The following is a 27,356-nucleotide window of genomic DNA, read 5'->3' on the forward strand; positions in this document are numbered from 1 at the left end:
TCAGGTACATGCCTTGTCGTCAGCAGTCACATCATCCATTCCCTCCAACCAGTCTCATATATGTATACGACCGGGTGAGACGCGATCCGGCGAGCTGACCTGACAGACTATAATGATGTTGGGGTTTTTTCCATGTGGGGCTTATGTCCAGAGCAATGACCGACCATGAGATGTACTAAAGATGATATCATGGATATGGTGTGCAAGATGTCTAGTATCCTTACGTTGGACAGTCACTTATTTTCCTATCAACCTTGACCTAAACACTACTCCCTTCTCTAACAAAGAGCTCTAGCTGCAGGTCCACACTGACTTGACATGATCCTGCATATTTCATAACTGGGTATAATTAATTATTTTATATTATCTCTGTATATTTCGTTGTACCTACATGTAAATATTGTAGCTATGAATGAAATAAAAGCAAGAGCTGTCTTAAAAATAGTTTATTACACAGTTTAAGCTACAAACTCATAGGGGATGGGGGCGAGGAGCACGGGCTTCTCGTCTCCGCTCACTATGTGCGCGGGCTTGGGCTGTGCGGGCTGTCTCTTTAGCTTGGCGACCTTGCCGGCAGCCTTGGCTTCCTTCAGCAGCCTCTCGTTCTCCTTGACACGGGTGAGGAAGTCCTGACGGCACTTGGAGTGCTTGACGTGCTCAATGCGGATGTTGATCCTCTTGGGTAGAATCCTGCCGCGTACTCGCTTGTTGACGATGACGCCGAGAGCGTGGGCTGTGACGTTGTAAACGCGACCAGTCTTTCCGTGGTACACTTTGTGTGGCATACCCTTCTGGACTGCACCGTTGCCCTGGAAAATGGAAGTTTTGATTTGTTAGGATGTTTTGAAGTAGTTGATTTTAAGCTCATTATTTTAATCAGGATAGCTTGTCAATGATAGTATGTAATTAAAATATCAGAGGGGTTAGTAAGAATACAAGTGAAATGTAAACATTGCATCCATAATAATGAGTGCATAGTATGAATAGAATGTATAGTTTCCAGTCAGTTGCAGACTCAAGAGGACTTTTAATTTGGTTAACCAGGAAATCGCATAGCATCATGCTCTACAAACTTAGAAAGGATTCTGGTACAGGCATGTCTGTTGATGGGTCATGGACTCATGGCACCTGCCTAGTCTATGCAGACACTAGTTTCCTAGTTTTTCCTCAACTCGACAATATTACCAATGATGCTTCATGAAAATGGGTACGATAAAATAAATATTTGCGTACGTACCCTGATGTCGACGATGTCTCCAACTTTGTACACTTTCATGTACGTGGACAGGGAGATGGTTCCATGTGTGCGGAACCTGCGGGCGAACAGGTCCCTAGTACCGCGGCGGTAACCCTTGGAGTTCGTCATTTTTACGCCTGAAAGAAAACAAACCTTTTACTGGTAGAACAGACGCACGTGTGAACACGGTATCGCAAAACAGTCACCAAACGCACAAATTCCAAATAAACTATAGTTATTTTAATGTTTTATCATTAAAAGACGATATTTACGATGTTATATTGTTAATTTACGATAATATTTGCGGTTTTATCACTTTAATTTGGATTTTTTCGCAATATTCACCTTAGCTCACAAAGCTTGACGGATAAAGAAAGAGGTTAGTTTATGGTTACGTCAAAAAAGGAAACGGATATAGAGTATACTGTCACGTCGTAGTTAATGTTCTGAGATCCAATCAATTTGATAGTGAAAAATAATATCAACAAGAAAGCAATAATTCTGTTTTAAAATGTACAATTTATCTGTATGAATAAACCAGAACTTGGCCAGTACAACGTCGTGTAAATAAATTTCGGTATTTAGTTCTCTCTCTCTCTCCACCCCGCTAAACTCCCAAGGAACGATTCATGATCTAATTCTTCCCATAGCGTCGTCGCGTTGGCTCCTTATTTCACCACTTTGATTGTTCCAAAGGCATTGTATGTCTTCGTATGATTTGTTTTGCCTGTTTCGTCACTCACTCACTAGGTACTGTCCGAATAGTCAGCTACTTCATCTGTCTATAGCAGGCTACTTGCCCCTCCAATCGTTCCATAGACCAGAGATGAACTGTCAGTGGATAAGTTTTTTTTTGTCTATGGTAATTTTAAGCTTGGGTTTGTGGCGGCCGGTTGTGTGAAGATTAAAAATAAGTTTGCAAACATTGTTTTTGCCTACAAATTGTGCAATTCATCGTATAACATTGCGACACACTACGTCGGTGAAATACCTGAACAAGCAAGATAAATGCCAGCCAGCAGTTTCGTCGATTTGTACTACATGCACGACGCTAGAAATAATTTTGATGCCATGAGGCCTGCCCCGGTTTGTCTTGATGCCAATCAAGCAGTGGGTCAATGTCAACCGATACATATATCCACAAACTGCTACTACGGATACCACGAGCCAAAAACGTCGGGATTCGTGCAGGTGGATAACGATTGCGAAATGATGGAAGCGGCCCCGGTGCAGGCGTCGGCCGCCGCCGCGCCGCCCGCCAACACCGCCCGGAAACGCAGCGCTCCTGACGATGAATGCCCTCAAACAAAGCGACTCCGCGAAGGTACGTTTCACTTCTCATTTTGAACAACGGAAATTCAGTGAATCAAACCATTGCCAATTGGAATTTCTCACTTTACAAGTTACATACAAAGTAGTTAGAAATGAATAAATTACACAAGCTAGCCATTCACTGAGTTTCTGTGACCTAATGCAATTGCCACTATATTATCCTTTCACTTTATAAATGTTGGCACTCAGTTAACTATTTTGTTTCTAAGTAATGAATGGGAAGTCTCATTATGGAAATAGTGAAACTGCCTGTTTATGTAAACTACCCATCCGCTTGTCCAAATTTTTTGGTGATCATTTTGTTGCAGTTTCAATATAATATTTCAAGTCAAATTATTTAATTGTAAATATTTCTACTACTAATATTGGCAGCTGCATAGAATATTGCTTTCATGTCAGTAATAGAAGTATAACATTGGGTAGAACCTGATTTAGCTTATTTTCTAAGTTACATGGCATAGATTTCAAATCAACCACCAAGTATGCTATTATTAGGACTGCAAAAATCATGATTCCATTGCAATGAAGTCAAAATGCAGTTTGAATTTGAATAAGACCATTTGACCTACATACCTTTTCTAGATGAGAGCTGGACAGTGTGAGCTGCTATGGTTGCTTTGAATATTAAAGCTTACTTTTGCATAGTTGTAAATAATTGAGAAGAGGCCACAAAAAGGAAAGGAATCAAGTGTGGCTAGGTGCATAAGAAACCAAATATTAAATATTTGTGCACTAACTAAATACACTTTTAGGGCGCCTTCAAATTAGTCGCTAAGTGTCGCGCGACTGCAGCGCTGCTGCAGCGCTGCAGCCGCGCTGCTGTCAAAATTCCATATAAATTATTAACGCGCGACTGCAGCGCTGCTGCGGCGCTGCAGTCGCGCATCTTTTAAATTACAATATTTATATGGATTTTGACAGCAGCGCGGCTGCAGCGCTGCAGCAGCGCTGCAGTCGCGCGACACTTAGCGACTAATTTGAAGGCGCCCTTACTCCTGGTCTTGGTGTGGCCACTTCCTCAGAAAATTTATAGTGCAATATAAATATAAAGTGTATCTCTAGCAATAATTAGTGTGTAATCAAAGGTACATTCAGGCATTGCTATCTTGCAGTATAGTTTTAGAGGCATATTATTTTCCTCATACAGATATTAAAAGTAACTTACAATGTTTATAGTTTGATAAGTTTGTTTTTTCTATGTATTACAACATTGCGAAACTTTGTATGATATTTGTTGCAACTAGTTTAACTCATGATAATAATATTTAACTTGTAAAAACTAAGTTGATCATATTTTATATCATAAGCAAAATAATTATTATCATTTGACCTGATCTAGTTACTATAAGTCATGATAAGACTGTAGCAATGTTTACTAGTTTTCCAGAAAGAAAATAATGTATTTAAAGTGAAGGCTATGATGTTACAGGACTGACTAATGTGTATATTTTATTATAAATTTGAATAGAAATTTCAGCATTTGCAGCATCTGAAGGAATCAAGAAAATACAACGAAATTATTTATAAAAAATACACTAACTACTCTGTTTTTCCTAAAATAAAAAAAATATCTTCTGAACAAGCTCAAATCAAAATCAGCACTTTTTTGTTAAATGAAATTATAAAATACCTAATCTTTCCAAAATTTTATACATATAATTTGTTAAAAAAAACACTGAATTTAAAAATAACTTGTCAATTATAATCATAATTAGTATAATAGTTGTAACATTAAAATAATATTGGAACTGCAACAAAACACTTGGAGGCTTCCCACTGTGAGAGTTGAGTGCACAGTGTGACGAAGTCCGACTTTATTTCAGAGGGTATGGTGCCACCAACTACTAGCAACAACCTGTGTTTACTCCGCCCGACCCACAACAACCCCGACATCTCTCGCTGTCTCATGGTCCATATGATCTAGGCCGACCCACCCGCCAAACAATGTTCTAATTCAGGAATCTCCGTTTTATCTGCAGAAGTACAAAGAGAAAGAGAACCAGAGTCTAAAGAAAACATGAGGTTAGAAGAGACTCCAGAAGATTTGATGGAATCCTTGTTGTGGAACACTCACGGCGGAAGCATGTTTCATTTAGTACAATGTTTGTGATGGTGTTAGATATAAGTGACTCGGTGTTCGTCTACTGCAGTGTTGGGACAGTTAACTTAATATTAATGTTAAAATTTTACTATAAGGTTAAGGACCATTTTCTTAATAGTTGTGCTAACAGTATTTCATAATAAAATTTAACATAGGACAAGTGAGGCTTTTTATTTAACTTATTATGTCTATTCTCTCATTAATTTGAAAAGTTCACATTAAAAAAAAGACGCACAGTAATCTTGAATAATACATTTTATTGCTAGTAATATAATACTTACAGTATGAACATTGAGATACATCAAGTTAAAGGAACATACAATGCAATAAATAAAGTTAATTTAAATTAAAGTCTTGAGAAAGCTCTTCAAATTAATCTGTAAAGAAAGCAAACTATTAATTCTCTTCTATTCTGTTTCTCTGTTTCAGATGGAGTAAATGAAGATTTAATTCATGTCTTTATAGATTTCAGGTTCGCTCAAACGCAGGGCGGGCCGGAGGGCCTATGGTTTGAGTGTTTGATCTAGCAGTATGAAGTTGCTAACGTTACCTTTTTGATTTTCAGATGAGTCTTCCGTGTGCAGCCTGGTGGGCACTCGGTCCAGCCCCAGCCATTCCGCTTCGGCCTTTAATATACCAAAAATTTGCGTATTTTATATTAAATACAGATTTACGCTAAGAGTAACATGTTAGTAAAAAGTAAGGATAGCACTTTGTGTTGTTAAGAAAAGTTATCTGTGATATTTTTGTACCTGACTTTACTAGACTGATTTTGTAATAGACTGCTACTATTGTAATATTTTGTTTTATTACTCCTATTCAAGTAACTTACTGTGCAATATGAGAATAATACGACCAGTTGACTTTAAACAATGGCGTCAGTTAATATTTTTTCCAAATTATTGATTAACTACTTCATATTGCACTGTATCATAATGGATTATAAGCCCCTCCAAGAAAGAAACGAATCTAGAACACCTGTTAGTAATTTCTACAAAACAGACATGCTATATAGCGTGTGCAAGTAAGATGGAATCATTTTGTGCGGCCATTTTGGATTCGTTTCACCATTGGCGCGACTTATCTTCACCAGGTTTAAAGTCGAACACTTCTATTGCTATTGTTCAGCTAAAAACTGGAGGCTCGTGATAATGAATAGACAGTAAATAGATAACAATATTTAGTAAAAGGCAAATATTTCATTTCTTCAATTTATTAGATACGTAAAAAGTGATCAAAGACTTGGTACATAAATAGTTGTGCTTTGTTAATAAAAAATGGCGCAATAATTATCAAAAACATCACTGCAAATATAAAATGGCAGGACTTTTAACGATTATATCATCATAGTATATCACATAAATATTAGGAATTTCGAAAGCTCTTTAGAACATCACGGGCCGAACAAGTCTCGGCGGTTGACGCAATTGATTAGCGGCAGGCACCTACAGTAAAGGGCGTTTTGCATTACCTCAGTGGGCGTGGTCTCGTCCTCGACGACATCTGGCAACTCCGGCGGCGGCGGCTCCGGGCACGTCTGGTCAGCCTCAGCCAACTCCCCATTCAGCATCTCGGAACAGTTTATAAGATCAAGCTTCCCGTCGTTGCGAGCGTTGTCCTCTCCTTGGTCGAGCTCCATATGCCCCGTCCACATGTCGTAGGGAAACCCGTTCATTTGGTGAAGCTGGGTGTCGCTAGAGCTGAACAGGTTCAGTGACCCCGCCACGTCTTGCAGTATGGAAGACTCTGACTCGCCGGTGTGTTGCGTCGATTCGTCGCCGTCGTTGTTCACAGACAACATTAGAGATAGGCTTTCGAGTATTTCGCCAGATACGTCACAAACACGGCTTCCTTCGTATTTGGCGAGGGTTTCTAGAATGCGTTTCTTGGATAACTGCTGCCGGCTGTTAGAGCTGTTTATTATGACGGAGGCCAACATGTCTAGCAGTTCGGGCGAGCATACGTCTTCGCTTTTTAGGAACAAAAAGTGGACGATGCCATTGTCGTTTTGTGAGTTTGTGTTGGAAGAGTTTGGTTCCTGCATGGCGTTTTCTTGGTAGCTGGTAGTCTCGTGGGTCGTGGTGGTCACCGTGTCGCCCATTTGTTCCTCGTTCGCGATATGTTCGTTATTCTCATTTTCTATTATCGGTGGGTATTGGGAGAGCACACTCCTAATAGACTGTAGCACCCGGTGCCTCAGAGGGTCCGAGCTAATCAGCTGTAGTTCTCTGAACAGCTGTATGAGGAAGTCTGGGTGAGATTCGTTCACTCCGATGAGGGCTGTCACTTCCGAGTACACATTCTCTCTGAGGAACTCAAAGAGTTTAGTTGTGGCTTTATCATTGACCTCACGATTTGCGGAGGCGAGGTTAGGGTTGGGTGCCTCTGACGTGCTCGCTATATTGATGTTGCTAGTCTGCGAGTAATCTAGTGCGTTATTACGTCTGTTGGCCGAGTTTTTAGCCGGCAGTTTGGAACAGGATTTCTTCTTGCTATTCAGCGAGTTCGACGTGGTATTAATATTGTTCGCGTGCGACTGTATAATCTCTGGTATCGGGTTCGTTATATTCAAATTCCGAAAAGAGTTAGCTGGTTCCTGGCGGTTGATGTTGACATCGTCTAAATTCCTGGCTTGGCTGGAGCTAGCTTCCTGCTCGTTGTTCTGGTTTAAATTCAGAACGTCAGGCGCGGAAGAGAACGACAGCGATCTTTCATACGTGACGTTGCTGCGGCCGTGCCTATTGGTGAATTCTTCCGCGTTGTTGATTGGCTGGTTGGTCTGTGCCGTGTTCTGAGTGGTCGACGCGTTGATGTTTCGCTTGGGGGTATTGGACGGGGGTGTGGGGGCGGGGGCGGCGTGCAGTGTGTTGTGCGATCGCTCGACCAATGGGTGCGGGTTGTGCTGCGGGACCACGCCCAGATGACCGTCTGCGTTCGTCTTGCTACTGGCTGATAGGAGGTTTTGGCGGGAGTAACTGGAAAAAATATATTATTTTAATAGATCAAGTAGGTGAGACGATAACTTTAATTTTGGGTAGGTTATATTGCATAGGTTAGATCATCAAAAATACATAAATCAAAAATTGGAAAGCAAAATATAATATTTTTGTTAGTTAGATGAACATGTAAAATTCACATAAATACTAGCACAAAACACATAGGTAATTAGCAGCACACAAAATTCAACAAAATAGTAGAAAGAGATGCGGGGAGATCATAAACTTACATAAATAAATAGATGAGATGTCCTTCTTGTTATGGGTAGGTAAGTAAGTATATTTGAATAAAAGTAAAGAAACCAATGAAAAGTATAAAATCTCACCCTTATATTTTACTACTCAAGTCTTCTATGAATACATAATAAAATATATAGATACTGAATACAAAACAAAAACTAAATATATACTTTATAACGTTACTGATAATTCTAATATCTGCAAAAGAAAATAAGTGTGTTAATATAACTAGAATTTTGTCTAGACAACAGATAAGTATCTAATTTCACACATTCTAATTAATTTTGAACAAATTTCATAGTCTACATACAGAATAATGGATTTTGGTGGAGTAAGGTGAAAGGAGGTGATTTTTTCATTCGGAACCAATTTCTGTTGCTTGACCAAAAGAAATTAATGGGCTACGTGACTTTTTTATGCGACTCCCATTAAAAAAAAACATTTAAAGTTGTTGAGTATCTAAATCACCTCTATTTACCTTACTAGACCAAATTTACCACACCCTGTATACCTAGCACGGGTCGTAAGACGCACAAAACAATACGTGACAAAAGTTCGCTCGCTCAAATCGCGCAGCCTCAATCGCAAATATTTTTGTCCCTTTTTGTTGTGCGCCCCGTACTAGGTATTCTGTATAGATCTTAACACCTAATAAAATTATCCAACACTCTACACACCTTCTAAAGTTATCCCAGTAGTTGTTAGCCCGGTTTCCAGGAGGCACCTGGTTGTTGAGCGTGTGCGACGCCGTCTCCACACTGGACCGCCATCTTTCCTCCAACTGGACAAGGAATAAATAAAATGGTTTAGGTATTGAAGAATAGGTAAATAAAATGGTTAGCAGAGCGCCTTGGGATTGGTCATGACCAGTATGAACACGTGAACCACGTGCGGATTGCTCGCAAAATTGTGGGACGCCATTTGATGCGTTGAGCTGGAGGCAAACACCGTGCTGAAAGGATTAGCCAGTTAGATTAGTAGTCAGTATCTGGCAGTCCACATTGATACGTCCCTTGGGAAGGGACTTCTTCTCCTTCTCTAATTGCCTACGACAGCCAATTCTGAAACACTTGTCTTTCGAAGAGAGTTTTAAAATTCATAGGTGCATATACGCCGCCACAGACAGGCCTCTATAAAGTCGGTGTGGTTGACAATAGCCCTGCTGGTCATCCCTCGTGCACCGCACTGTACTCACGCTGGCTATCTGCTGGCGCAGCGCGAGCGTCTCCCGCTGCTGCAGCGCGCACTGCTGCCAGCTCCACGCCGCCCACAGCGCGCACGCGCACGCGCATGACGACATCGGTAGGGCGCCTGAGGGGAGGAAATTGTGGTGTTAATAAACACCCTGACTTTGGTACACTGAATAGATTTGTTGCTGTTGCCCACGAACTTTTTTGCCTGAGTTTTCCCATGGGAATTCTTGTTCCTAGTAGCCATACACTGTGTTCTACACTACATGTATGAGTACTGAGAAAAAAAAAACAGTGTATTTTTGTTTCCCATAGTCATTTAAATGACACCCATGGTAAGCGGTACCACTAGAGGCGTTAAACTTATGTGTTAACGGTTTTCAGCTTTCATAATACCAAATAACATGAAACCATAAACATTCATCACATTTATTATATTAGTAGGTAATATAAACGGGTACTGACCGGGCGGCGGCGGCATGGCGTAATTCAGCGGAGAGGGGTAGATGCGCTCGTCGGGCTTGCCCCAGCACGGCGGGGGCAGGTACGGCATGGGGGGAAGCGCGTCCACTGGAATGGAAAAAAGGGGGTTATTTATATTGCTAGGAAAGTTGGCTATGCTGCGATAGTGGAATTGTGAAAGAAAGAAAATATACTTGTAGGTTAAGTTTATGAAAACTTCAACAATCTACTATGTGCATTTCAAAAGCAATCGCCTGCGAAATGGCCGCTAAGTAGAAGGTAAGGTACTAACTGGGAAACGATGAATGTAAAACATGTCAGAATGAATCATAAGCTAAGTGATAATAATAACTGATGAATGTAAAACGTGTCACAATGGATCTCACCTCCGTGCGGCATCATGGGCGGAACAGTGTTAACATTAACAGTGTCGATGCGAGACTATTCACTAGATATCACAACCGATGATAATGTATCTATAAAGGCTTTGAATGGAATATTAGCCTATAGCAAGTGATGTAGACACTAAATTACTCTCCACTTGACTAAATTACTAGCCTAGTGCGGACAAGGCTTAGGCCTAACTGATGAATGTAAAACCTGTCACAATGGATCTCACCTCCGTGCGGCATCATGGGCGGGACGGTGTTGACGTTGACGGTGTCGACGCGAGGCTCGTGGCGCACGCCCGGGTTGATATTCACGTGCGGGTGGGAAAGTGGGGATTGCTGGGGGAATTATTCAACATTATTATAATTATGTTGTAACTATAGATTTTGGAGGGGAGCACATTAATTGGTATATGAGTGATATAATACATGTCAGAATTTATGTTAGCAACTTTAAATAACTGTTAAACCAATCATAACAGGGCTTCCAGACTATGTTACGCTATCTGTATATAAGCATAACATAAGATTTTTGTCGGTCCTTGAGATACGAGTCATGAAGCGAGTAATAAACACAAAGCCAGAGGAAACATATATGTATAAACGGTTTTAATTGACCAAATCACATGCTGGGCAAATTCATGGGCCAGCTTGAAAGTTATAGTTTAATGAAAATTATCGCTTGAATTTGAACCGCTTGTTTATCTCAGTAATAAAATCTACAATTACTGATCATGATATGGTCCTCCTAGCTCTACCTCATATTAATATCTCTAAAAATATCGACAGATACAAAACATCTATTAACTATGATGCTGCTCTACTGGACCTTCAAGACAAAAATTTAAGTAACTTAACAAAACTGGAAGACCCTCAACTTGTGGCAGATACAATTAATGAAAGCCTCAATGATGTCATAATAAAAAATTCTACAGTTATAAAGATTCCGAAAATCCATCGAGTATGTAAAGCCTTGGATAACTCCTGGTATCCTTAGATGCATTCGTAACCGTAATAAATTACAGAAAAAATTGCGCAATAACCCATTCAATGACCTACTTCAGATTACATACAAACGCTACAGAAATTTCTGTAATAACCTGATAAAAAAATTAAAGAGAACATATGACAAATTGCAACTAGAAATAGCTTTGAAATCAAAAAGTAACAAATCCCTTTGGAAAGCAATTTAAAATATTACAGACCAACAACGTAAAAAAACAGATAATTCTCCACTATTTAGCTCCCATCATAGTCAGAAATCGGCTGCTGATACAGCAAATACCTACTTCTCTAGTATAGGTAAAAACCTGGCTGAAGAGATTACAAATAATCCTCCCCCTTATAATGTGGCACCCCTCTCTAGCACTAACCCCCAACAACAAAATTCATTTGTATTATTGGATACTGATATTTATGAGGTTCAAGGTATTATTATGAATTTAAAATCGAACAGCGCAAGTGGATGGGATAATATTCCTACAATGCTTTTGAAGCTTGCTAGTCACATAATTGTGCCCATTATTTCTCACCTCATAAATATTTGCTTCAAATATGGAGTTTTTCCATCAATATACAAACATGCAATTATTCTTCCTATTTATAAGTCGGGGAAAAAAACTGATATCTCTAACTATAGACCGATTGCCATCCTACCCGTTATTTCAAAAATCATAGAGAAAGCCCTGAATAATCGCCTCGTCTCCTATCTCTCTAAATTCAATATATTATCCCCCAATCAGTTTGGATTTCAAAAAGGTGTCTCCACAGAAGATGCTGTATGCCCTCTAACAAACCTTATTGTTGAAAAACTGGACTCACCAAATGCTTAGCTGTGTTTCTCGACCTAAAGAAGGCGTTTGACACGGTGTCAATTCCCATACTTATATCGAAACTTCAAAAAATCGGCATCAGAGATGTAACTTTGAACATTTTCCAAGATTACCTATCAAATCGCGTACAGCAAGTCAAACTAAATGAAACTTTGAGTTCTTGCTCCTCAATAGAGTACGGTGTTCCCCAGGGTAGTGTCTTAGGACCTACCCTGTTTTTGATTTATATAAATGACCTATGCAGTATGAGTCTTGAAAATGGCAAAGTTTTTACTTATGCCGACGACACAGCCCTTGTTTTTTATGACTCCTCCTGGTCTGATCTAAAGTCAAAAACAGAAACTGGACTTCGACAGGTTGCCAGCTGGCTGCACAACAATCTTTTGACCCTTAATCTATCAAAAACTAATTATATTTCATTCTCGATTCTAGACGCACATCAACCTGATACTAACTTTAATATTAAAATGCACACTTGTGAGCAATATCCAAGAGTCCTCACAAATTGCAACTGCAGCAACATTTGCAAAGTATCGCAGGTTAAATATTTAGGAATTATATTAGACCAAAGACTCTCCTGGCATCCTCAAATAGACCTTGTGATATCCAGACTCCGCAAGCTTATTTGGATCTTTAAGAAACTTCGACATGCATCCTCTCCTTCTCTTATCAGAAATGTCTACCTATCGCTAGCTCAATCTATTTTATTATATTGTATTCCAGTATGGGGAGGGGCTGGTAAAACCAAATTTCTTGAATTAGAGAGAGCTCAAAGACTTCTCTTAAAGATAATATTGTTTAAGCCTATGTTATTTTCCACAACAGAACTGTATAAAACAGTGCAAGTGCTTAGTGTTAGAAAACTATATATACTGTCAACAATCCTTAGAAGACACAAATCAACTCCATTTGTAGCTTACAACAGAGCCACAAGAAGAATTCCTGATGTAGCCATGGCCCCTGCACTGCAGTAAAAACTAAATTTGCCCAATTTCAATATGTATCAATTTCCATCTACCTTTACAATAAAATTAATAAAAATCTTAACATTTATTCTCTTACATTATCAGAATGTAAATCTATCATTACAGACTGGCTTAATACTCTAGATTACACTAAAACTGAAAGTGCGTTAATAAAATGAAAGAACTTCCTGACTAGCATAAAAGAATATATTATATATTATGTATACATATAAATAAGTAACACACCCCCCACCCACACACACACACACACCTACACACACACACACACGCACACACACACACACACACACACACACATACATACACTACACACACACACACATACACACTTAAATAAGTGTTAAATAATTAATGTTAACCTTACTTGTTTTTATTTTAAATATTTAATTGTTTACCAACTACTTGTTATATTTCTAACTACCTAAGTTTATTGAATTGTATACTAAACGGAAGAGCGGGGCCCCACTGGCACAGGTTTCTTTTAACTTACAAGTGAGGCTCTGGTCACTACTTTGTTACTGAATTTGTAGAAAGAAATAAACTATTCTTTGATTCTTCTTTGATTCTTTGAACCGTTTATATTATTAACTTACAGGAGTTTCCTCAGGCTGGCGATCTTGTGGCGGCCTTCTGCGACTGCGGTTTCTTTGATTCGACTTTGTCCGCGATGCACTGTAAGAAAAATGGAAAAAGTGTTACATAGACCATAATATACAACAATATTACCATAATCAATACAACACATTAGCTCTTGACGCTTCAGAAACGTTCCCAATAGCCATATGGAAACACTTTTAATGCGATAAATTTATCTTACCTATCGCTGTCGCTGGCGTATACGCTTCCAAGATTTGACGGTAGAGCGTTGATAGGTCTACCACTTAGACTGCTGTCGCCACCGCCCTGAAGCAAAACAATATTTTCATGATTATAATTTAAAACACACAGATCTATAATAATACGGCAGCCGGTGGGTGAAGGACACTAACAGTTAACAACGAATATAACGTTTAGTAAACTTACCCTGTAATTTTCATTCTCTCTAGCGTTTTGTGCTTCATTGTGAATCATGATTTGCTCCGAGCGTGAATCTGGCTCTTCTTGTTCGCTGAAAATATACATAAATTAGTCTCTCATACTGATTTCATACTATAATATTAATATACTAATAGTATGCACTGTCCTTACCTATTGTACGATTGATTCACGATGGATGCGGCGCGAGAATTCGGCTTCATTTGCGTCTCCGGACCACAAAGAACCTTCTAGAAAAAAATAAAATGAAAATCACGTTAGAAATAATAAGCTTCAGCCAGAAAGTAAAAAAAAAAATGCTATTTAAAAGAACCATAATCTAATACACATAAATGTAAAATATGTTACATTGGTATTATAATATAAGGTACTTATATGCTATTCTTTTCTATCTTACCTCTTTGTTGAGTAGAGATTCCAACTCCTTCTGTTTCTCTGCCAATATCGCTCGCAGCTGCATCTGCCTCCGCTCGGCCGGGCCCGGCACGTAGCCGAGGTGAGCATAGGGGTTCTGGGGACCCTGGTCGTTTTGAGAGGTCTGGGCGTTGTGAGGACTATGGACGTTTTGGGAACTATGGACGTTCTGGGAAGTGTGGATGTTCTGAGAGCTGTGGGCGTTGTGGGAACTATGAGCTGCCTCCGAGTTCGACTGTTGCTTGCGACGGAATTCTGCTGCGAAATTCTGACAATATTAATAAGACGAAACATTTTATAAAACCGTACAGTTCCCCAAAATTGATAATGCACATAGAAATCTTCGTAATTGTTCGGCAACGGTCGTATTCCCGAGCGTTAGAAAACTATTATGTATTTAGAGTGGTTAAGTGCATTTTCTTCATGAAATTTTAGTAGAATTATGTAATTGGTGCTAAAAGAGATAATTGATTTATCAGTAACGAAATTTGATTCGATAATTCATAATATTCCATAATATTAAAATTTACTTCGAAAATGTTACAGTAGGTACTTTTCAAGTATCTTACTGAAGCTGATGTAAAGATGGATGTGAAGGTTTGAATAACACAAGGTTTATATTATAAGGAGAAATGGATTTCAAACACAGGTTTAGGTACATTAAAAATTTTAAATCTCAGTTCAAAAGTATTTACAGCACTGATTATTTCACATTAATAAAAATGTTTACATTAAAATCTCAGTTCAAAAGTATTTACAGCGCTGATCATTCACAATAATATTACAATTACAAACTTGGTCTTTTGGGTGTGGCTTTATTGGCAAAGTGAAGTCTATCAATGTGACGTATATTTTATTCTTAAATGTGCCTCATAATATGGCGTCGTCAAAAATAATTAAAGTTGAAATTAAATTCACATTTGAAAAAAATAACAAGAACGATGTGTAATTGCAGCTCTTTATAATTCCACAAAAGTAATACTGATCTTGACCTTGACACCTTTGACTGATCGGTGACAGCCACCGACCGCCCAAATTGTTTTCGATTATGTGTCACATGATATTGACTACTATTTGTTTCGAACAAGGATCAAAATGCAAGTGCTTTGTTTAAGGCTCTTATAATTCAATGATTCGGGTGTTTCCGGGAATACGACAGTTTGCGAAGATTTGCATGCGCATTATTAATATGGGAGAACTGTATTTATTATTATTTTGGACATGTTTATCATTCTGTTTGGTAGAGTCAGAAAATAATACCATTCACGACTCATGTATCGCCCTTATATTTTTCATTTTCATTATGTATAACTATATTTTGCCAAATATTTACCTTTATTAGAGACGATGTCCTTGAGCCGTGCTCGTTCGCCCATTATCTTCTCAGTCTCCATTCGCAGCTCCTGAGCCATTTCTTGTAGCGACGCTATGTTCGCCTCGTGACCTGATTACGAAAATATTTATTAATAAAGCAGTATAGTCGTTATATGTAGCATGGAACCCAATAAAAATCTATGTCCTAAACTCCTAACCAAGCTTGGAACCTCAATTAAGTAACACAAATTGAAACTCGAACCTTGGCCTTTGATTTTAAGAAGCAGAGTTTGTACTACTAGATTATAGAGTAAGTTTAGTGTACCATGTTTAACGGTGGACGACACGTTTTTTGTGGGGCTCTTTGAATGCATGCTCATCAGTGTCCAATCATAGTTCCGAAACATACCGCCGCGTGCGTGACAGCCCAATATCTATCCTCTGATTGGTCGATTACTACTCACTCTGATGCTGCTCGTGTTGTTCATTGGTGTACTTGTGTCGCGGCGGTAGTGAGTTGCGCACGCGCCGCACGCTGCCCTCGTTGGACCAGCCGCCCGCGCTGCCGTCGGATTTACTGAGGGAATAAAATTGTTATGATTAAATAGGTGGTTTGGAAGAGATTTAGTTAGTATTTTGGTGTGGTTTGGCAACAGTGATTTCAATTAACGTGTCACATTTATCTTTTTTATTTACTTTCATATTGCAAAGGCAGAGTCGGTAGCATAAGTTCCACAAAAACCATAAGAAAATAAATTTGCCCTTGAATTAAGTTGAAGTTCTGTAAGTTTGTTTTGGATTAGTATACAAATAAAGAGTAACCTACATATCTATCTAAACCCCTGGTACTCAACCTTTTTTTTTTTCGCGGGCCACAAAAACGTTTAAGTCATGGTTTCGCGGGCCACAAGCAATATTTTTTTGTTTTTTTTAACTATTATAAAGCGATGTAAACTATCGAATATAATATAAAAAAACACACGCATATTCCCTATTATCTCTCATGGCACGCGGGCCACGGAGAAAGGCCTGGCGGGCCGCATGCGGCCCGCGGGCCGCAGGATGAGTATAGCTGATCTAAACCATAGATTTGTTTTCTAGTGGTATCCACAAACAAGCAAAAAATCAGCCCGCTAGGCCACATTTCTTTTCAGAAGGTTCAAGCGCTCCTTTGCAGATACACTATAAATATTACTATCTAATAATGAATACAACTAACTTGTCATGGTTATTAGCGTGCGCCGTCATCTGGAAGGGCTCGTCGTGCGCGCTCGGGCTGCGCTCCTCCTCGTAGTTCTCCACTGAACGCATCAGATCTGTAGACAAAATTAACATACATATATTATAAGTATTTAACTTCACATAGAAATTACAGCTTATTTTGTTAAAATGTGATCATTATCGCTGTGCACTCCCTGAGGTATGCGCGCGGCGAGACGGGAGTCACGTCTCTATCTCTGTCTCTTTCACGCTCGTGGCGGCCACGCCCCGCACCTCGCAGTGCACAGCGGTAATGGTCACACTATAGAAGCCGAGAGAGTTAAAGGCGTAAAAATGTTTTTAATTACCCGATGCGATTAATCAATTGGTGTGTTCTGAAAGCGTTTAGTAAATACCGTAAATATAATAGGTTATTATGACGTTTACAATAACTATACATCCAACGCAAAATTATGTGTCTTTTGGTTTAATTTAAAATAGATAAGATATCCGCGCATAATAGAAACACCTACTTATACATTTTTAAATTAAGTACTGACTGTCATAAGCTTTTTATCCTTACCCTTAGTTTTTTGCAGTGCTTGCTTTATAGCTTTAATTTCCATTAGTTTAAATGGATCCTCGTTTTTATTATTGGAACCACTAGGTTTGTTACCTGAAAGGTAATTTCGAGATAAGGGATTAATAAAATAGATAAACCACAGATTTAGTGAATAAAGTTTATAAGCAAAGCAACTACGATTTTAAGTCCAAATAAGCGAAGGAATGCGGTTTTAAAAACAATAAAGTGACTATGACAATAGCGGATCGATTTTTTTAATTAGTTTGTTTACATGTTTAAGAGTGCTAGATGTGAGGTGAAAATATGTTTTTATATCTAGACGTCTACATTTAAGCTACGTATATGAAAGTAGGATTTTATACGTTAAATTAAAGCGACGGTGGGCACAAAAGCTTATAACATAATTCTGCACACATAAATGGTAATTGAAATACTATGTTTTTGTTTAGACGTATAATTTTAAAGCCTATGCCCAAATTGTGCACAATATAATGCCGTGTGTATAATTATAATAAATCTAGCATGGCTGTAAAGTTTTCATAGATACTTTATGCATAAAAAGCTTACATTTCCGTGTCGGTTCTTCTTCTAAGCTTTCCTCTCCGGAGCTTGAGTAGGTGTTGTGGGAGCTTTCCAAACGGGTCGCCATTTGTAGCTTTTGGAACTCCGATACCTGAATGAAACAAAAATATTTAGATCTTGATTATAATCCTAAAGAATAGAATAGTTATTTGCACCGGATTTCTATTTCGGCAGTATATTATTATGATTATATTATCAGGCACAGTGAACTCTATCTATCATCCATTCAAAAAAGCAACTTGCGCAGATGACCGCTATTTTGAAATTAAGTGGTTAGGTGATTACTACAGTAGCGGTAGCATAAGGTAAGGCCGAAAAATATCTTGTGGCGCTCTCTTTCCTATAATACGACCTAGAACTACCACAAGACAATTTGTTAACAGTTCATATAAACATAACTGCATCGTACCAGCGACTCCATGTGTTGCTTCTTCATCTGCAGCTCTCTGAGCTTCATGGTGAGCTGGCGGCCGCGGTCCGACAGCCCGTCCTCGTCCTCCGCCTCGCCACCGGAAGCCTCCTGCGAAAATACAGTTTAATTTTATGTGGATACAGGGTAAAGTTTCTAACCTTGCCGTTGGCATTCGTCACGTTAGAGGTAAAAGACTATAAAAGAGCCTTAATTGAAAGGCTTACAAGGTAAGGATTTTCTGCCAACGAACACGGCGATTATCTGGACAAACATAGATGTTAAATTGTGTAGCTAGATCAAACAAGTAGTCAAACCTTTCCAGCAGTAAGACGCTCTGTGGATAATATAAGACTGTTGTGGCACTTCAGGCCTAGGTCATCGTGTTATAGCAGTGATAGATTATCACCGCCCGATTGTTCCCTATAGTTATATAGTGATAGACTGTCACTAGTTATAGCAGTGATAGACTGTCACCTCTCTCTGTCCGCCCTCCGAGTGGTCGACGTTGGCCGAGGCGCGGCGTGTGGGCAGTGATGGCAGTCCTGCTTGGTTGTACCCTAGTTATAGCAGTGATAGACTGTCACCGCCTGGTTGTACCCTAGTCATAGCAGTGATAGACTGTCACCGCCCGGTTGTACCCTAGTTATAGCAGTGATAGACTGTCACTGCCCGGTTGTACCCTAGTTATAGCAGTGATAGACTGTCACCGCGTAGTTGTACCCTAGTTATAGCAGTGATAGACTGTCACCGCCTGGTTGTACCCTAGTTATAGCAGTGATAGACTGTCACCGTCCGAACCGTTGCTGAGTTACATTGCGATAGCGAGAGATTAATATATCTGTCCTTGTCACTCGTAGGTAGGCACAGTTATGGCGTCAGTTGGTCGACAGAGCTGTCGTTGTGTGTTTCTTGGTACAGGAAAGCAGTTAGTACCGGAGTTGTCGAACAAGTTCATTAATCTCGTTATCTGCGAATTATAAACCCCTATAGTTATAGCAGTGATAGACTGTCACCTCTCTCTGTCCGCTGTCCGAGTGGTCGACGTTGGCCGAGGCGCGGCGTGTGGGCAGTGATGGCAGTCCTGCTTGGTTGGCGACGGAAACCCGTTGCTTTGGCGCCTGCTGGTGATGGCCGTTGAGTTGGTTCTGTTTGGAGATGGTAAAGGTTAGGTTGGGATGGTGTAAGTGACGTTTATACGTGTAGTTTTGTGGATTACACATTAGTCAGAAGCAAGATCGGAAAGATTACCACTGTGCGGAAGTTATGTTACTCTTTAAGTTTAGATACGCTTACTCTTCTTCATTAATATTGTGCTATTATTTAAAGCATTAAGTTATCGTTGTCGGACTCTACATAGGCATGTAAAACAAGCACTGACCTGCACTGCGGCCAGGTTGTCGTGCGAGCGGGACGGCTGCATCTCCTGCTCTTGTCTCGCGCGGTGCATCTCTTCTAGCTGCTGTTTTGCTTCCTCCTAAAAGTTATACAGCATAATAAATATTTGTGGTGTAATGATTATAACAGCAGTTCGGAGATGTTTTTTTGGAAACATTTCATTGCTTTTAAGAAAGAATAATATAACTAGCTTTATCTGACAAAATGGTATAACCTATAACAATAATAATGTTGCTAATATTTTTATAGGAGTCGTCATTAAAGGCCTTACTTACCACAGAAATTCTCTAGACACAAGATTAACAGAGGTTTAGCACTACCTTATTCATCCATCAAATACCGTGTTAGACACTTACTAAAACAGTTTTTTGTTGTTATAGAGTAACCAATTTTATTATGCTCATTGATAAAAACAAACCTGATACTTCAGCAGTCGCTTCTGTTGCTGCTTCAGCGCGGCCAGGCGTTGTTGGGAGATCTCCATTTTGTTCTTTATCTCATTCTGCCAGAGTTCATTTTCGCTGTACGCCGAGCCATTGCTCTGTGAAGACATCGGACGCACCACTACATCCTAAGAAATAGATGGAATTGGTTATTTATTGGTTAAGATAAGATAAAAACACTCTTTATTTCACACACAAAGATACACATAGATGAAACATCTAAAAAAACTATAGTGGTAGGCCTTATTACTAAAAGGTTATTGGCATTTAAATAAAGTATGATAACAAAACAACACCAAACTTTGATCAAAACAACGATAGCACGGAAAAGTTAAGGCGGTCGTAGGTGAGGGGGATAGAAGTTATTTATAAATTATAATGGTGAAAGGGTAACATCAAAAGTTAAATTCACAAATCATTCATCACAACTTGATGAAAATTATATCAGATATCAAAGATTATACTAATGTTATTGTTTCCACAATATTAAACACAGACATTATCACTTTCAAAATGGTAGTTCAATAGTATGTTATGAAGATTAATAATGTTATGTGGGATTTAAATTCATTTCATATCCATGCGATGTTTCACAAACAGCGATTCACTCTGATGCTCACAATAACCTGATTATCGGATTCACTTGTCGAAACGTTTTTGTTTTTCATTTCCTCGATTCGCGCTACTTTTTCGACGCACGATAGTATGTTTTGTCTTAATGTGTCGTCTATTACATGTTCTTCTTTCTCTACTTCTATGTCAATGAGTGGAGATGTGTCAATTTCTTTAATTTCTATGATATTTTCGACGACATTCTCCTCAGCTATAACTACACTTTCTGGTATTTTAACTTTGATAATTTCTGTAACCACTTCTGGAGGCTTAGTATCTGGAGTAACCACTTCTTCGATACTAACTACATTGCTTTGTAGAGTTTTATTCAACTGTTCATTTTCAATGTTGGTTACTTTTTTGAGTGCTTGAGCCAAATCGGTATTGCTTGCTTTTACAGCGGGATTTGCAGTGGTATTATCTTTTACAGATGAAGTTGCAGTGTTATTATCTTTAACAACTGGAGTTGCAGTGCTATCTTTTACAGCTGGGGTTTTAGCAATATCTTCGTTGACTACAGGTTCCGGTGACTCAGCCGGGGTGACTACTATAGGTATGGACGCTGGTGCAGTGTCTGCCTCAGCCTCATCGGCCGGCACCTCAATGTTATCAGGCTCTTTGTCTTCCAACAAATTCACGAGTTTCGTTTCACTCTCCTTCAGTTTCATTACCATTCCTACTAATTCGTCGTATTCCTCTTTGGTGTGTTCGATATAGGCCTAAATTAGAAATTTCACATCAAAATTGAGATGGCCAAGATATAACAGAGGTTAAAATATAGATGAAATGATGATTGAATATGATAATATTTAAAGCATGATACATTATAAAAAATATTCTAAAAGGCATGCATGGTAATATACCCGGACTTTCCACATTTACTTGTTTTGTTATACACTTTTCTGTTTACTTGTTCGCTATTTTCAGCGTTGGCACATTAACCAGCCTCAGGGCAGTTGAACAACAAAAATTTCAACTTTAAAAATTACTATAAAATTTTAAGTTGTAATTTTTTTTTAAGTGATTCGAGACACCAAATAAATAAGAATAGGCACTAACCTCATCTTCAGACCCGCGCATGGTGTCCACGAGCGAGGAGGTGACGCGGATGTACTCGCGGATCTGCCCCAGACGGCGCTCCACGGCCGCCGCGTCCGGACACGCCGCCGCCGCGCGCCGCCCCTGCCCGCCACATACACTTGTTACATATATACACATTGGGGAAGATTGTACCGCTATTAGAAGACTGAAGACACCTTTAGGTAGGTTAGGTACCTAAGGAATCACCGACATGGCGGAAAACGAAGACTCGGCAGACCGCGACAGACATGGCAGCGCTCTTAGCAAGAAATGGGCCAGCCAGGGATGTCTCTGAGTCATTATTAGATTATTACAAACTATGTGCTAAATGCTAAAAGAACACTAGTACCTCCAGTGGCGCTCGCTATATAATTCTGTGGCGGAACTGGTAGCGAAGCAAGATGTTGCGCGATGGGCCAGAAGTAGGTATCGACGGTCGAAGACAAATGACTAAGCTACTTTTTTTGTTGCGCTTTTATAAATTGTTAAATTAAAAGCGGCTGATTTTTGCCTTTCCACCGTCGCCATGTATTTATTATAATTATAACTCACATTATCGCTCCCGTTGCTGCCCTGCTCGTACATGTTGCTCTCCAGGTTGACGGTCTTGGCGCGCGCGGGCGCGTCCAGGTTGTTGCGCGGTGCGTTCAGGTTGCGCGACAAGTTGTTACGAGTCTGGTTGCCGGGTGCCTGGAACGGTTGGAAGATTAGTAGTTGAACGGAGAATTGAATTGATAGGTTTTTGTTGTTACAATGGGACGTGTTTAGTCTTTAAAACACAGGACATAGATTAGATTAGATTGAAAATAACGATAACCTTATAGTACTTATAGATAGAAGATAAAATCGAATTTAAGACACACAAAGGTACAGTCAGCTTGATTAGTAGTACCTTTATATCTTTTTTAACAAACAATTGTTAGTTTACCGCCTATTAATTCAAAAGTTTTATGAGTTCAATAAGGTAAAAAAGTTTAAGTACCTAAGTATACTTAGCCACTAATGAACCGTACACTTATTACGTGTTTTTAGTGCAGGTATTATACAGTACACAATTTCATGGAATACGTACGTTATAAGGCTGTGATATGTTCCCAGTGACAGCATTAGGCGTGGTCGGGTTCACGATCATGACAGCCGCGGCCGCGTGGTTCGAATGCGGGTTTAGGCCTGAAATTTACAATATTACATATTATTTACTTTATTTATGCACATAGATTTACACCTGTCGGCTCGAGACTGGTAAAAATATACAATGCTAACACAAAAAACTTTAAACTTTGTTTAACAGGTTTTTATACAAAATATAACTGATTAATAAGGCGTTTGACATCGCTAAATATCTGTTAAACACTGTTAGTATATGTGACAAGGCCCATAGCGTAGGGCACGATCTCATACACCTATAAGATGCAATGACATGTTTAAAATCTTCAGAGATCTGAGTGATAGACATAATGATAGACGTTGGAGATCAATCAGCGCACGTCAATCAGACTTTTAAATGATGCGCATGAAATTGGCAACAACACTGTCGGGAGAATACACTGTTTTTATACGTAAACTGTCCATAGCCTGAAAAGCTTGAAATTTCATTCAATGTCCTTATAAACCTGTTCAAATTTGCACAGTTTTACAGTGTTAAATAAAGCTCCAATTGAAGTGACCCAGGTGACAGACCTAAGACCTTAACAAATATAGAATAGAATAGTGGTATAGACTAACCGTTCTGCATAGCATGCGGGTACCCATGCTGGCTGTACCCTGACGCTGTGGACCCCGCACCATCGTCGTTGTGGTCAGCAGTGAGTGAGTCCCTCTGAACGTTCAGTGGTAAAACACGAGGCTGCGGTCGCACCGGGACGAACCGCCCAAAGCCACTGTCAAATGTTGCTGAGTTTTCTGTAAGGGGAATGTTAATTGAATGTGAGGCTCTCATGTTGGTGACTTAAAGAAATGGAGCGATTTGGGATATTTTGTATACAATAGAAAATCTGAACTGTCAGAATAAAACTTTTTGGAAATTTCTTACAGTATCAAATACTTTGGGGAACATCCTTTACTTATTTATGATAATGATAACCAATAAAGGTGTATAATTTTTTTTCAAGTCAAATATAAATAATGAATAAATAGCAATTAAATATCCAATATAAGACATAGAGTGCACTCACCCAAATCTGTCAACTCGTGGTCCGAATTATTAGCTGGTTTCCTCGACTGGTTATAATTAGATCTTGAGTTGTACTCTGACACGGGGACCCAGTCAAGGGAAGTCTAGAACAGGTCTCAAATCTCAGACACACACAACACAATACATAACCAAACAGTTGCACAGCTATTGAATTTGCAGCAAAAATAAAGCACCTTAAACCAAAATCTTTCAAAAACACACCTTTTTGAGACTTAATTTGGAAAAGCAACCTCCCATAGGTTGAATGAACTTGTGAACTGTTACATCAAAATGTTAACTAATAGGATCAGATGGATATTGTGTTGAAATCGTATTAGAAAGTGTAAGGATGAGTAGTCAGTCCCAAAATGATGTGGTATTGGCAGAGATCCAAGTCATACTACACCAGTGGATTGCTAAAAATAACAAGTACCTACAGCAGATTGTCTGAAAGATCTTCAGATAGATAGGAGTCTGTATGTGTTGTATAGTATTGTGTGTAAACAATGGGGTTGGCTGCCTTGTGACAAAATTATTATCCATCCAAATTTTCATTAAAAAATATATAGAAAAACAAAACTATTCAGTGGCTGTGAGGATGAAAAATATCTGATGTATTGTAAATTGTAGCACATATTTTGGCTTTTCTTAAAACTGTAAAGTTCTTGAGATAATCTGCATGAGTAATATAAGTATGTTATCTAAGAGATTGTTATGCATTATGATTTATTTGAATATCTGATCTGCAAAGGCTTTACAAAAGGGGGAAAGTGAATTGCTTGATTGGCCCCAAGGAAAATCATAATGGCAAATGTGTCTGGATATCTATTATCTATATCATTTGTTCCAGTGACCAAAGTGATGAAATGAAGTAGAGAGATGACCTTAGCCCCATGTCAACCATAAAATCAGAGGCAATCAAAAATCTTATGTGTTGCAAACAAAACATTTGTGTGGGACATTGTCTAACCTACTATATTGATGAGTTGGATAAAGGTAAGTATACACCAAATGGATTGTCATAAATATATGGAGAAACAGTGTCAGCATTGCCAATAAAGTGGACACACTTGTGTGAATTTCTACACAAAGAACACTTAATCTGATGCATCCATTGCATTTGATGCCAACAGGCAGACAATTACCTTAATGGTGGCCAAGTGCAAGAGTGTGGAGGTGCTCATTGGGAGAGGCATATTGCCAGCCGTACACAATTGTTAGGTGATGATAAAATAACTATAAACCACTCATACCAATGTATGTAAAAGTCTAATGTTGGTATAGGTGGCTGGCCCTACAGTGCATGTGTGTAGGCAGATGATGAATAACACATAAATAAAATTATGTATAACTTATAAATACAATGCACCCAATACATAGTGTGTATACTGTGTGTGTACATACTGAGTTCATTAGTACAATCATAAACTATTTAGGGACAATAGTACATAAGGTACTTAGTATATACCTATTATTGTCAAAAAACACAAAGGGAAACCATTCTCTGCTAACAAGAGGCCTGCAAATATAAGCAAAACATCAAGCCCAATAAGTTTTAAAGATTAAGTCAACATTCGTACCGAGACAAGATTGGACGTCATGGTCATATCGCGGCGAGTCGGAGTCACGGCTTCTTGAGGGACATTGCAGTTGTTCCTCACTTTCGTTTTCGGAATGGTGCCAGTCGGGTTTCCGGAATGGCGATGCTCATTGTTGCGTTGCGGGGCCATGTTACCAGCTGTCGACGTCTACGTCCATCGATTCTGGCCGAGTCCAGTCAATAATAAGACAAATCACTCCGAAGGCCGGCGAATACAATATTTACACGCTACGTAGATAGTTAGAACGACTTCATGTTTTTTATAAACTTGTTACTCTATGTCCTTATCAGAACGGTATTTAAGTGGTTTAACTAGCTGGATATAAACCTTATTTTATTCCAACCGTGCGATTGAAGAAGTATTGATCAAATAATGTAATTTTTATCAAATAAAATCATAAATTAATTCGATTTTGAAGATTTACAGCAAAGCGAAACCAAACGAACAGAATTTTGACGTTTTAAACTTAACACACAGATACAAAAATATATTTTATTTAGGCCTTGTTCCACAATGTCTGGTTAGTGGCTACCTGTGAGATAAAATACATGCTGTCACTGTCAAAAAAATAATAACAGAAAGTGACAGCATGTATTTTATCTCACAGGTAGCCACTAACCAGACATTGTGGAACAGGGGCTTAAACTCCGAATAATAACAGCCTTTGAAATAGTGTGGAGAGTGTGGAGATGTGGAGATGAAGGGGCAGAGAATGATAACGGGATTCATTTCGCTAATTTTGGTTTTAAATTATTTATGAAAATAATCCTGACCTCAGGGACCGCCGCGCCCGCCGCCACACCACCGGCACCGTCCGTCGGTCGTCGCCTTTCCGCTGTTGTAAACGCGGCCTCAGAATAATAATAACGACCCCCATTATTAGTAATTTTTCGTATACCACAGACTAATAATGTTGCCTGGATTGTCTATAGTACGATCTATGATCTATGATTGTCTATGGATTTCCCCATGAAAAATGGCGGCAAACAAAATACAAAATAAAGTTTGAAATTTAAAGGTAGCCTACCTACTTTAAACATAAATACAGCCAGTAGGTTAACCTAATTCTTGAGATTATCTAAAATTTAAAATAAGTAAGTGCCTACGTGGTTAAAAATACCTTTATAAATAAACACTAATATAGCCATTAAACTATAACAGCTATCGGTTTTCTAACGGGTTAATGAAACTGTATGTAATAAGAATGGTAAATAGATGGTTAAATTTAACAGGTTGGTAGATACTTAAATATTATTCAATTCTTCTTCTTCTTGGCGTCATATGACCCCCCCGTGGGGCATTCAATTATTATAATAAAATTTATAATATACTTAGCATGTGCACGAGAAGTTTCATGTGTCTCGTATGCATCTCATAGGGTAAGTTGGGTATAAATTATTTTAACTTACTTAGGTACTTAAATAAATAGTTGTAGGCTTCTCGTTTGAGAACCTACTTGTTTATGTTCCTTTACATGGTTTGAGATTTGACGATTACGTGATTGAGATAAAAAAGGAACATCTGCACATCTAATTTTTCTGAACATAACATTATTAGGTCACATAGGTAGGGCTCTCCGAAACAGCTTCGCATTACCACAACAGTCACAACACTTTGTCCTCATCCAGCCACTGCCAACCTAACCGTCGACGTCTTCGTAGGTATATATGCCGTTGCTATATTGCTGTATTATTATCACGATACCGCTCGCCTCCCCGTTGCCGCGCCAACCGCTATGCCGAGTAAA

At 39.0% G+C, this 27,356-nt stretch overlaps 3 protein-coding genes across 4 annotated transcripts; 1 reads left to right on the forward strand and 2 right to left on the reverse strand.

The window, feature by feature from the left end:
* Positions 1-431: 431 nt before the first annotated feature.
* On the reverse strand, positions 432-1,672 carry LOC105385223 (60S ribosomal protein L21). The gene is given in 3 exon segments (NM_001309056.2): positions 432-809; positions 1,238-1,374; positions 1,583-1,672. Coding segments are annotated over 2 exon segments (480 nt in total). The 5' UTR covers positions 1,367-1,374; positions 1,583-1,672; the 3' UTR covers positions 432-458.
* Positions 1,673-2,088: 416 nt separating this feature from the next.
* LOC105385225 lies at positions 2,089-4,827 on the forward strand. 2 transcript variants are annotated; one of them, XM_011555569.3, is made up of 2 exons: positions 2,089-2,561; positions 4,549-4,827. In XM_011555569.3, the coding sequence occupies exons 1-2, from the start codon at positions 2,246-2,248 to the stop codon at positions 4,677-4,679; spliced, it is 447 nt and encodes a 148-aa protein (XP_011553871.1). In that variant the 5' UTR covers positions 2,089-2,245; the 3' UTR covers positions 4,680-4,827. The 2 variants fall into 2 exon arrangements, with proteins under 2 accessions (XP_011553871.1, XP_011553872.1); XM_011555570.3 differs by having other exon boundaries at positions 2,090-2,561; positions 4,393-4,827.
* Positions 4,828-4,907: 80 nt separating this feature from the next.
* LOC105385224 (pericentriolar material 1 protein) lies at positions 4,908-26,079 on the reverse strand. Its single transcript, XM_048624885.1, has 27 exons — positions 25,589-26,079; positions 24,010-24,112; positions 23,561-23,737; positions 22,908-23,005; positions 22,388-22,525; positions 21,815-21,937; positions 20,770-21,474; positions 20,119-20,271; positions 19,684-19,779; positions 19,319-19,450; positions 18,303-18,413; positions 17,879-17,984; positions 17,312-17,404; positions 16,748-16,844; positions 15,993-16,105; positions 15,548-15,658; positions 14,198-14,472; positions 13,954-14,030; positions 13,789-13,873; positions 13,583-13,668; positions 13,359-13,437; positions 10,178-10,286; positions 9,562-9,666; positions 9,102-9,217; positions 8,584-8,687; positions 6,142-7,645; positions 4,908-5,296 (listed from the first exon to the last, which is right to left on the reverse strand). The coding sequence occupies exons 1-27, from the start codon at positions 25,736-25,738 to the stop codon at positions 5,174-5,176; spliced, it is 5,169 nt and encodes a 1,722-aa protein (XP_048480842.1). The 5' UTR covers positions 25,739-26,079; the 3' UTR covers positions 4,908-5,173.
* Positions 26,080-27,356: the final 1,277 nt, after the last annotated feature.

Source organism: Plutella xylostella, chromosome 13, assembly GCF_932276165.1.
Source record: "Plutella xylostella chromosome 13, ilPluXylo3.1, whole genome shotgun sequence".
Lineage (NCBI taxonomy): Eukaryota > Metazoa > Arthropoda > Insecta > Lepidoptera > Plutellidae > Plutella > Plutella xylostella.

Coding starts and splice junctions, on each gene's coding strand:
- LOC105385225 (XM_011555569.3), top strand. CDS start 2,246: ATGCCAGCCAGCAGTTTCGTCGATTTGTACTACATGCACGACGCTAGA. Junction 2,562..4,548: donor AACAAAGCGACTCCGCGAAG/GTACGTTTCACT, acceptor TTTTATCTGCAG/AAGTACAAAGAGAAAGAGAA.
- LOC105385224 (XM_048624885.1), bottom strand. CDS start 25,738: ATGGCCCCGCAACGCAACAATGAGCATCGCCATTCCGGAAACCCGACT. Junction 24,113..25,588: donor TGACGTCCAATCTTGTCTCG/GTACGAATGTTG, acceptor GACCTGTTCTAG/ACTTCCCTTGACTGGGTCCC. Junction 22,526..22,907: donor ACATATCACAGCCTTATAAC/GTACGTATTCCA, acceptor CAACCGTTCCAG/GCACCCGGCAACCAGACTCG.